This window comes from Clavelina lepadiformis, chromosome 5 (genome assembly GCF_947623445.1).
Source record: "Clavelina lepadiformis chromosome 5, kaClaLepa1.1, whole genome shotgun sequence".
NCBI lineage: Eukaryota > Metazoa > Chordata > Ascidiacea > Aplousobranchia > Clavelinidae > Clavelina > Clavelina lepadiformis.
The window spans coordinates 11,120,134-11,132,953 of record NC_135244.1 but is presented as its reverse complement, the minus strand read 5'-3'; the positions used below and the strand labels follow the sequence as shown (position 1 = coordinate 11,132,953).

General features: G+C 33.9%; 1 protein-coding gene across 1 annotated transcript in view; it reads right to left on the bottom strand.

The window, feature by feature from the left end:
- LOC143461267 (HEAT repeat-containing protein 1-like) overlaps positions 1–12,820 on the bottom strand; it is a 76,945-nt gene that overhangs the window by 36,805 nt on the left and 27,320 nt on the right. Inside the window, exons 8-12 of the mRNA XM_076959121.1 lie at positions 8,863–8,959; positions 6,582–6,765; positions 6,267–6,470; positions 2,167–2,252; positions 31–296 (exon numbers count right to left, since the gene is read on the bottom strand). Coding sequence (XP_076815236.1) covers positions 31–296; positions 2,167–2,252; positions 6,267–6,470; positions 6,582–6,765; positions 8,863–8,959 — 837 coding nt within the window. The remainder of the gene's footprint in view (positions 1–30; positions 297–2,166; positions 2,253–6,266; positions 6,471–6,581; positions 6,766–8,862; positions 8,960–12,820) is intronic.

Sequence of the window (12,820 nt, the reverse complement as noted above, 5' to 3'; positions counted from 1 at the left end):
ATAGGTAAGCTTGCAAAAACTAATATTTACCTTCACTATCAGACTGTGACATAGTCAAAATGAGCTCATTGAGGAAAATGTGTTCCTTGACAAATTCCGACTTTGCAAAAACTATCGTTAAACATTTCACACCATGGTTGGCATCACAAACGAGGTTCCTTAGTAGAAGTTTAAGTAAGAAATTGGTAACCTGATTTTTTTCACAAAAATCAGTACAATCCTGTTTCGTTCCATGTGCATGATTGGTCAAACATTGAATTGCAAGTTGCACAGTATTATGCCAAACTTCATCAGACCTGTAGAAATGACAAAACATAAGCCAAACTAAAAATAAACTTGAAAATAAGTGCAGCACATCTAGCAGTACCATTTTGCATTATTTACCATATTACAATGCAGCATGATATTAGTTCTGATTAGAGATGAAGGATGAATTTGCCATTGAGAAACAAATCTAAAAGATCTAACCAAATCGATTACCATAACACTTTCACTTGCCGCCTAAGAAACATTTTATACAAAATCTAGATATGTCATGAAAACTGCAAAATGTTACCGGTTAGAAATTGTGTTGTGTTTGTTGTGTAGAACTTGTGTTGTTAGGCACAGCAATATAGAGTCAACACAACAGTAAACAGCTATTTTTTAATTTTTGACCACAGCCATTGCACTGAGCTGTTTCACAAACTAATTTAGGCCATAAAAAATTGGTTGAAAACATTGCCAAGTCTACAGTTAACAACAGTGAGTAATAGATTGTGGAGTACTTTCCATTACCAGTATCTTAGTGCGACATGTCATTGTGATAACCCACTAACAAGTTATTCACGTGGACTTGTGCCATAGCGTCTAGGCAAGGCATAGGACTAAATAAAACGAGATACAACTGCCGTATTATTACGATAAGATATCAAAATGCTGCCTTGCTTATTGTTGTTTTTCATTTTGGCAGTTTAAAATCTGGTCATATGTTTTGACGTACAAACTTCTACAACAGGGGTCGGCAACCTTTTCCTAACCGTGGGCCAAAACTAAATTCTGCAAGGTCTCGGCGAGTCATACTAATTTCGTCTCCTTCCCTTTTTAAGCTGATGAAGTTTGTCTTTCCTTTTCTGACCTATAAGCTTGGAAAAATTAGTATGTTTCGTGTCATAACGGCGCTTTATGTGGAATTCCTTGTTTACGGAAACAGAAAAGTTACAAATCAAACACGTAGACCTACCAAAATGGTAAATGAAAAAGTATTTGCTCTCCCACAGCTAAAGCTTTGGAACATTAGAACATATATACTCACGTTTACAAGCGTAGATTGTGATTTAACAAACATATTTATTTACACCTGGGCGCGAGTGAAGTTTGGCACAATGAATCATAAAGTACGATTTCTCATAAGAGAATTTCTTTTTAGTACGCAATGCAAGATATTGCAAAAAAGAGAAGATTCATAAAATAGGTTACTACTAGGCGAGTCATAAAGTTACAGTACTACAATTTGTAAAGGGGATGCGGGCCGGGGCCTGCGATCCGTAGGTTGCCGACCCCTGTTCTACAACAACAATTGGAGCAGCCTTAGGTTAGTCTATTGTTTTCCTTACGACAATGTTGAGTGTCAGACATCATTACGTAACTTTACGTCAGTTCTGACACAACACTTGCAATTAGTTTTAAATTACTATTTGACCAGGTACACATTATCCGATGTAATGGAAAATTACTTTAGATGGCAAGTAAATGGTTAGTTCATTTGCCAAAATACCGGCAGACAAACAGGCTTTTTACAAGTTTAGATCAGGGGTCCTTAAACTGGAGGGCGTTTAAGATTCATAAGGGGGGCGCGAGAGACGACAAACTGTCTACACTAACGAGAGACGACAAACTGTCCGTTATAGTTTTATTTTTACTGAAATTTTAAAGTGTGTCACAATGGCAATTGCATTTGGATACTGAACTACGTCAATTGTTACTTCATAAGATTCCACAACTATAACTTTTATGAACTGAGCGAATTTCCGCTGGGAAATTCCGCTTACTTAATATAACAAGGATAACAAAATCTAACAATAGTTTGGAATATACACGACATTCTCACTTAGGTATAACGTGACTATTGTAACCTTTAAAACTAGCATATTCCAATTACGAAAAAATATATGACAAAAACATTACATATGTGTCTCTATCAACTTCATAAGATTCTGTCTTATTTGTGAGGCCGCTTTCATCAAGATTCCCTGCTTGCATAGAGACAAAAGCTGAAAAAAAATCGAATATAAAAATAGGTTTATGATATATATATATATATTTACTAACCGCTTAGGTACAGAAAAAGTATTAATTTTGTATAATAAAAACATAGTATTAGTAATAATAATAAGTAATGATATTAATAATAACTACCAACAAAACAGAAAGGATGCAAAAAAGGAACTAAAGAACCTAAGAAGAAACCTAAAGACAACTTACTTCAACAGATTTATTTTAGAAAACAGCCAAGAAAGAAAAACATATATAAGTATGACTTGCATAGACTATGGAAAGGCATTCAATTCGGTTCCACAGTCATGGATCCTTGAAGCAATGGAAATATTCAAAATTGATCCTACCATTGTTGATTTTATAAAAAAAAAAAACAGTGCAGAATTGGAAAACTACCTCTCCCTCAATCACAAAAAAGGAAAGATCGCAATAAAAAATGTGCACATTAAATACAGCAAAGACGAAGTCGGTTAATCGCATATCGTTTTATTGCATACAAATCTAAAGTCCCAAACCAAATCCTATCTAACCATAAGTAAAAATATCAATGAATCGGATACTGCTTAAAGAAATAAATCGGATTATTGAAAAACGTTTGATTAAGATAATTCCTTTTAACTTCATAGAAATAATTAGCGTAGTTGTACAATGTGTAGAGAAAAAAACAGTTTACTTGATTATGTGCCAATAACCATAAGAAAACACCTCTACAATTCCAATTTCTACTTTTAATGTTACTCTAAAAGTATTTACGATAAAGCAATGAAACTTTGTTCGGTTGTTCTGCTATGTACTCTCCCATCCAAACAAGGACACTTACATTAGATTATGTGATCTTAGAATAACAGCCCAAAATCGGCCTCAAACATAAATTTCCAAAGTTTGAATGTAATTTTTTTTACTTATTTTATGATACTAATCAAAGTTACTGCTAGCAAACGCACAGCCCATATACGCGCAAAAAAAATAGAACACTTAATTTTTCTTTTAATTAATGTTTAAAATAGGCTCCACGCTTTTCAAACGCTTAAATCTTAATATTTTAGCGGTTTTTGTAATAATTTTCTTGAAACTTGATGAGTTTGTGGCGTGCTTTGGGGCAAAAGACGAAAAATTTTTTTATTTAAAGTTTTTAAACGAAAGTTGATTTTTTACGAAATTGCCACAATAGTTTAAGTTTTAAAAACTTTATTGCATAGAATCATCAGTTGAGCGAAAGTAACATAACTAACTATTTTTATACAATCATGTTGTTGAAAACTTTTAAAAACAACCACTTTTCAACATCTACCAACTCCTTTACGCTTTGAAGTATTATTATGAAAGTTTAACAATCAGCATAAAAAGTCAATGCCAGTATTCACGTAAAACAACAATTTCATTGAAAAACACGCTAAGAAGTTAGGACTCTTAATGCGAAGGTTACTAACGATTTTCGGCATTTCATCTAAAAGCACGTAATATAGCGCTAGTCACTGTATTTCAACAAATCGATAAAACCTTAGGCAATTTCTTTCAAATTGTAAACCATAACATAGTTATACCTTGCGAGAATAACATAACCATCCATTTTCATATTAATCACGTGACTACTTTGACCAGAAGTCGCCTAAACTTTCAAAAACAGACATTTTTTGGCGTTTCATAACTCCTTTATGCATTAACATTTTGTCTTCAAATTTTATTGATAGATGGAAAAAGTCCTCTTCAGAATTTAGATATACCGACTACTTCATTTAAGCCGTAACTACAGAGTTTCTGAGTGAAAACGTTGGGGCTACTTTGACGACTTTTGATACATTGGCTAAAACGCATAGCGCAGACCTACATAACACTATACGCTATCGAAACATAGGCCAAAACGCTAAACTTCTATTCGCCATTGTTGTCCACATCACATTAAATATTAAGACATAAGACACGTAAGACAGTGTTACTGAGCGTAAATAATTTAATCGATCTCCTTTGGATTAATCACGTCATCACTTTGACTAGAAATCGATGAAAAGTAAGCACTTTTCAGTGTTTAATAACCCACTTATGCTTTAAGGTGTTGTGGATAAATTTCAGTAGAATGTTGGCAAAAGTCCCCTTTAGTATTCGATTAAAACAACAACTTGATCTACAAACACGCTAATCACGTTAATCATGCGATTACTTTAGCTGTAAACTGCCAACAACATTTGACAATACGCATTTTTTCTTAACACGTTTTCAAAAAGTTAGATAGGAAAATATGTTTTCCTACATTTGTAAAATTCATTTTGTAGCAACAATTAAGGTATTATGCTTTCATAGCTGTAAAAACCCCGAAACAGTAGAATGGTATAGAATAGAATGGTAGAATAGTAGCAAGGTACAACATCACCTCATCATACTCATAACACCTGATAATAAAACATTTTACTGCCATTTTGGCCAATGGTCTAGGTTTATTACTGAACAGTACACGCCTGCCTTGGTGTAGCATACATTTGCAGAGGTGTATGTTATTTTCTCTTCTTTATTGAAAATCATTGAACAGCGCATAGTAGTTGATCTTAAAATCCTTTTGGCTTTTTACAAGGCATTTCAAGGAAAGGTTTTGCTTGAACACAAATGGTGATCGCGAACGTAGAACAATGGCGCTAATGGACCATGATGGCAACCAGTGTTTCAATTTGTGATATAACCTTGTCAGTTTGAATTAGTTTGGGCAGGAATGTATTGAATTCAAATTAAAGAATTCATCAAAAAAGTAGTTAGAATGTTTATTAGGCTACAGAAGTTGGATAATTCCAGGAATGGGATTAATATACAGTTTCACGTTCAACGAGTTGTTGCTGTAATACTATTGAAAAAGGGGGTTAGAGTGATTTATTAATTATTATCCATTGCTATCATTGTCCATTACGCCATTGTCCACCATTTTCTGGCACACAGACAGGACACACCTAGCTGCTGAAGTACAAAATCAAAAGTGAATGGTTTTGACTTAACTATAGGATGAGTGACCATGCTAGTTGTTATCAGCAATTACCTGTATTACTTAATTATTTTTGAGCACGTTTTAAGCCTTTTCGGCTTTGTCACTATTTCCCATTCATTGGCATGTGTTACCGACAACTAGCTTGATTTTATATCTCCACCATGCTTTTGACGAAAAATAAATGATTGAATGATTGAACATTGTTTAAACAAACACAAACTTCGAGTTAATTGTACAATGATTTAATGGCTATTACTAAATTGTCAATAAATAACTTCAGCCTCAGTGAGATTACTTTCTCACCCAAATCACACCAGCTGCGTATAAGCTAATAATGCTTCAGCGACAGGGATCAACAGATCTATGAAGTATTCTCTTCATCTGCCAAAAATATTTTTCTCTTTGGTTTGGATGCCATCCTATTGGACTTTAACAGACTTTGCAGTATGTATCTTTTACCTTGCAGGTGGCAGATGGTTTGACACATTACTCTATTAGTAATTCTATAGCCAGACTCCAAAATTTTTCACAATCTGTTCTGTTACTTTCCACACCTTAGTGTATCGAGGTAGCATAGCAGACAACAACTAGTCATAAAGTCAGGTTTTATAGAGAGATTACTTTGCTCAACTACCTTCTTTAACCTAGTTGTTCCAGCGGGGGGGGCAAGAGGTTATTTTCTCACCACTTTATATCACACTAAGCAATTTCTGTTTGCACATGCTAGTAAAGTAACAAAGGCGATAACAAACGGCTTTAAAAAAGTTTCTTGAACATATTTGATATTTTGCCTGCAAAAGTCTTTGTTACATTAATGTCTGCTAAGGCTTCCAAGGTTATGTAAAGTCGGTTAATTTTGTGAGATCTTGGACGTGCCAAAGATTCCAGAAGATGCAGCATAGCCATATGAGACACATTGCAAAGAACTAAATACTTATATAATTAATGCCTCACAACAAGTAATATAGTTTCTTAGAGTTAATAAATTTCTTATTTGTACAATTCTACTACGTAATACATTTACTACATAGCACAACAATACCTTCAATGTCTCCAACATTACATCTGGTTTAATAACATCATATTTCAATATTCCTTCAACAGTTTGCAAGACGAATGACTGAGCTTCTTCATCTCCCTGTTCATTCAAAATCAGAGAATGCATGCGGTACAATGCTTGAGACCAAATGCTACAGTCAGCATGCATAAGACCATGGCTCAAAGCAATTCCATATTCAATATGGACCTACAAATCAAGTTTGCAAACTTTCTTAATACTAACTGAACAATGGAAAAAACAAAAATAGACATGCACTAATCTTTATAGCATTCACAAAACCTAAAAAAGTAACAAAACCTGGCTCTCCACTGATGACAAGGAAATCAGTAAGGAGTTAAAAACATTATCACTATCATCTTTTGTTTCAGATAAAGCTTCATTAAATGTGTCGATATATTTTTGCTGCATTTGTACAAGAACTTCTTTGATGATACCAAGAGGCACTTGCTGTCGGTTTGACTTATAACATGATATCAGCAACCTGAGGTGAAACAACGATATTACACTTTTACATACGACTTCAATTTATTGTATGATAGTACAATGGAGAAAACCAAATAAATTTTTCCACACTTAAACCAAAAATACTTAAATAAAGGTTCACAAATTTGATATAACATGAAGGCCAAGTTTAAATCGGGTCAAGCTGGAAACTAATCTCACAACAACACGTGTAAGTAGAACTTTTACGAAAAGGTTGGTAAAATAGCAGTACAAATCAGGAGATTATGGCAGGATTTTATCAGAAAAATCGATAGCAATATAATGGTTTCCAAAGATTGAAAAGCAAACACTTTTACATTGAGTGTTGATTGTGAGTCGAATTGCAGCTCGTCATTCGAGTATAGATCAAATAATTAAATAAACTTCAGGGCGAGTGAGTCCCTAGACAAAAATGTTGGGGAATGTTCTCTTTCATTTTATGCAATTTCACAGACCAAGGTAAATGAAAATTTTTAGTGTTGAATAGTCAAACAGAATAACTATAAAAGGAGACATAGCATCGAGACAGCCTTGCTTTTTTTCGTTACTGGATGGGACTCCCTCTAAGGCTAATTATTGCCAAACTACTCAATCAATACTAATTTATAAGCAAAATTAGTGATGTTAGTGCCTACAAGCCCACAATTAGTTATACGTAATATCAACTTCTGTCAATTGTATTTACATGCAATTCAAAAGGGCTAAAGGTTGTTACATTCCTTGATTATTGTGACACCGTTTCCTGAAACATTGTCAAAACAGAATGCCCACAGCATAATGACAAACTTGCAGCTTGATAACAAAAAAATAACGGCAAGAAATCGTGAAAAATATTGTAACCTTTCTATTGCTTCATTTAAATAAGCTATGGTGCATGCACACTGGATGAACGAAAAATGTCATTTGAGACGACTAGTGGTAGCTTGTAGTGCGATGATATGCTGTGCTAATTGTCCTAATTAGCACTTATTCCTACGGATTCTCGTGCAGATCGGATGATATTATAATGTTATTTGTGCTCTATTTCATGTGTTTATCAACAAGTGCTGTACTATATTTTGGACGTGTTTAGTATACACAACCCGGTTTTGATTACTTCCGAATTACGTCATTCGTACTACTGCGCTCAATGCGTTAGTTCTGATATTGTCAGTCTGATATGAGAGTCGGTAATTTGCAGTCTACTAAATGGAGCTTTATTCTGTGCTCTGAAAACAGTAACGTTTCATTGAAAATCTATAATAAATAATTATTCAAGACCTTGACAGTTTGGTTCTGGTACCGTGGTGCTAAACTGGCTATCAGGGGTTATTGAATGCGCTATCAATGGAGTCAGATTAATGAACAATCGATCAAGCCATAATTAACAACTGTTCACAACCCCAACAAAACCCTCAGTTAGCAGACTGGTGACCCCGATCATGGAATCTCAGGATGTTTACACTGACGGTTGGGATGTGTTTGCAGGTATTATTTGCAATTTTTTCAAAGTCATTTCAACTTTGACCTGCTGAAGTTCCATCTGTTTTTGGGATAGAATTTGGGTAGTTGCAATCCGATATTTATGTGTACGGGCCTTTGCAAACCAAGAGAATAATACCAAGGATTTCTTTAGTTACCAAAAGTTTCTCTAAGGTTTTGTTTTTTGAGACAAGGCATAGATCAGGTGTATAGCTATTAATAATGTTTTTATCTTGTGGAAAGAGATTTTATTCAGTTAGAAATTTGTGCATGTCACTCTCTGCTGCATTGTTATCTTGGTATTGTGTTAAAGACTGTCAAAGTCTACTATACATATATCTATGGTTAGGTATTGCAGAATGGAGGTAAGGTAAGGGAGGGGAGGATTTAGCCAGTTTACATTAGGTAGTTTGTAGATACTAGTAACAGAGATGTCGCTGATTTGCACTGTTAAAACTTGGTTGTGATCTGGAATTTGAAAGGATTAAATAAATGGACAAGAATATGTCCGAAAGTAACCGACTTTAATAAAATCATATGTCTTCCTGTACACGTGTTGCTTTACGCAAGCTCATGTACTTGAAAACAATTTTAACTCTACCTATTTCTTAAAATTAAGAACTTTACAACATACCTGAAAATATGCTTTTGTACAGAGACTGTTAAATGTGAATTTTCAATAATTGTCTTCAAAGCATTTCCACATTTTATTGCTGTTCCGTCATCATGTGCTGAGAAAAAAGTAACATTAAATCAAAACATGCAACATGAATTACAAAATGATAAGCAAATATCCAACAAAATCACAGTACCAAAAAATAAGCCAACAACCACTTAGTCTAACTAAAGAAGTCAAATAAGTAATTTGTGTGACAGACACCTGTCTGGGTATAAACTCCCTCAAAGGTTGTTGAGCAAATATGATTTCAGTAATGCGAGACAGGGCTCACAAGGTCACAAGGTCACAAGGTCACAAGGTAACAATTCATTACTGGTAATATTACCAAGGGATGCACAGAGAGGAAAACTATTCGTATCAGCACAATACCAAACAATTTTATTTGCATGTAGCTTATTATAGCTTACGAAGTAACGTAATTGTTAGGTAATTATCAAACAACTAGAGAGGCTCATTTTCAAAAAAACTTCAGCAAATAAAGACTAAGGACCAAGAGTTTTCGAGAAAATGACCTTAATTTTTAAAAAATGTTGTCCCTAGTTAAGCAACACCATCAAACTATATCAATATTTTTTAACAAGTTCATAAATAAATTGTGTTTGTATTTATCAGAATTTAAACATTGAAGCGAATTCTGGCAATATTTAGAAGGTGAATCTATTCGGCATTGAGTTTGTATTGGTCTTAATATTAACATCTGTTAAACACAATGACATCAGCTTCTTAGTCAGTTACTTCACAATGGCCAAACTATGAAATTACACTGAATTGCTATTTTTTTGCAACATGAAAAGAGTATATTTTTTCACACTGCATGTTGTCATTGTATAGTTAAACAAGTTTAAATGAATGGTCATAAGAATTTGAGACCACTTTTTAAAATTTTATGATACTGATTTGAATATAACAAATTTTCTCTATGTGGTCTCTATGTACATGCTTTTGAGAATGTTGTTAAAGAAAAATGTTGCACAATTTTTGGGCGGATAAAGTTGCTACTAATTCAGCATAACTCCCTGCACATCCAAAGTGATCAACGGTAAAGAAAGCAAAAAGAAACAAATTGGCAACAATATACAAAACCTTAGCTTAAATAGTTTCAACTGCAACTTACAAGGTGTAGATAAAACCCAATACACAGGTGTATGGCCCAGTGGTGAAATACAAGTGGAAACAAAATAGACTTATAAAAATAAATAAGGTAACTCAAAACATAATGACAAACAATTCTTAAACAACAGAAAAGAGCGTAGCCTTTTGATGGAGCTGTTTTCTCTGTGCTTATTAAAAGTAGTTTACAGAGAAACTGATCAAAATTTCATTTATTTTTTTAAAAAGGGTAAAAACATACTGATGCTTCAGAAAATACTAAAAAACAAATTTATTGGCAAAATTTTTTTCATGAAACTGTGCCAAAAGCAAAATGATGTCATCGTATTGGATCAGTGTTCAAGCACATATCAGATAAATGCAATGTAGCTGTTGGAAAAGCTATTTTAAAAAACTTTGTTTCTAGAATTTTTTTAAATTAATCTTTTCAAAAACCTTTCAAATAGTTGTCTTTACTTTTTACTTTGTACTTTGTAAGTAATTTAGACCTATAAACCCACTTCTGACGTGAAAAATGCCGGCCTAAAAAAGCAGCAGTGTGGCTTATAAGTCTTACCTGTTCCTACCATGAAAAATTGTTACATAATACAATAATTCAAATGAACGAACGCAAACTTGGCAATTTGCCCAGGAAACATAGCAACGATCAGCGTAATGAAAATGTGTTTTTGTAGACAACTTTGTTATTCGCATTTGTTTAACAACTATAAATGCACTGAACACTCAACATGTGTCTTTATATATTTCTTGCTTCCGCAAAACTGTGACGGAAAGTAAATGTTTCCTTGATGACACACTTGCAACATGTCTTCTGAGCAAAAGGTTGAATGAGTGAACTTGTACATAGAATGATTGAAAAAATGGAATGTTAAGATGGAAAAATTTTGTCTTATTTTTGCTGGTGTTAATAAGGCTTTGTTATGCAATATTAGCTGTTATTAGCGTTACGTATTTGTCACAATGCTTAAGCTTTTGTGCATAATTATAATAGTAATTACGGTACGAAGTCATTCGCAAGCTGATAGCACAAACGAGGTTAACACCGGATTTCCGATTTAAATGGTAAAAGTTCAAATGGGTTGAGTACCATAAATTTTTAGGCTTAATTGCCTAAATTTTACATTTGCATTCAAATAATAGAATACAAGTTGTGTAAATTTAAAAGTTAATAGCGTACCGCCAGGCTTTTTATTTGCCGTAACGTTATATATAATAAATTTTATAATGTATACATATAATGGGAAACTTAAATACCGAATGGTGCTAAGTTCGACAAAATTGGTATTATATCAAGTTACCCAGTAAGATGTATCATATTTATCCACACTTTAGTCACTTAAAAACAACAAAAAATAAACAAAAGCTACTCCATAAACTATTATTGAACTGTTTGAAGAAACACGGTACCAGTACAACCATTGAACTGCAGAAGACACGTTACAGCTAAATAGAACTCTTACCGGAAATATGCTGAATTATAAGGAGTCAAACTTGTAATTAAGTTTTATTAAACAAAAGTTTTGTAGATATAAAAAGTGTGTTATATTAAAAATAACATGTTCTTTTCTCATTTACATTTCAGATAATCTTAACTTTATACTTAAATATTTACCGCAGCCTAACAAATAACAAATAATGCCTCTCACCAATGCCGAAATACAAAAGTGTTATAAGAAAAAGTTAAAGGTTTCTTCAGGTCATGAAGATCACCTTAAAAAGGTTAAAGCGTTTAAACGCAAAGTTGAAGAAGTGCTTCCCTCTGCTAAAAAGAAAAAAAAAACGATAAAAAGTCGTCAATTGCAATGGGTTGTCAGAAAACAGCAGTATCTGCTTAAAAAAAAGCAACAATCAACAACAGCAGCAACAAACACCAGAAAATAACGAGTCAATCCTTATTCCTTCACCCGTCATGTGCACCCACTTCCTAGAAAACCATCCAGGCCCAACACAAAGCCATTTTCTGTGCTTGTGGCTTTACCAAAGTCACCGCAAAAGCTGGGTGTTATTGTGAATGAGGTAATTAAAGACATTACGAGTCTTCACCATCATCTTCTTTACCAACTCCATACCATCGAGGGGAGCTTTCCAAGGAAACGACAGATCTTGTCTGGCAGTTTCACTATCGACACGACACGCAAGCCCATGGAAGAAAAGATGCCGTCACTGTTAAAGATTTTGATGAATCTAAGCGCGTGATGGACAAACAACTTCTACTTTCTATTTGGGAAACGTAACAATTTTTCAAGGCCCATGGGGATGACCACATTTGCTACTTTAAGACCAGGCAATGTGCTCTTGAGCAGCAAGCTGCCCAGTAATGTGTGCTTTTGTAAGTATCACGACAATAATAGACTGGCCTTGCACGCACTTCATGATGCACTCGGCACACAACTGTATTCCAGCAAATTCCCATCGAAAGTTGTCTGCACTTCACCAACCCACAACTATTGGAATACCAAGTGTGTTGAGCACAAAGACGTGAAAAACATGATGAAACGTTAATCAATATCTTTCCCATCGTCTTACTTACACATTTATAATATGAAATAACATACTATCCCATTTTGCATCACTATTGTGCTTAACTTATAAGTGTACTTATATGCAAAATTTTAGCTCGAAATACAGTAATGTAGTGTTATTAAATCAAAGTGTTCTGATACAGGAAATCACTATAAGCGAAGCCACTTCTATGTTAAACATACGGTTTGCAAAACGTGACTTTGCCAAAGATGTATATATATACAAAATGCCACCATAGGCACAGTCACAATAGGCGATTTCTACTGTACTACAACTGTGA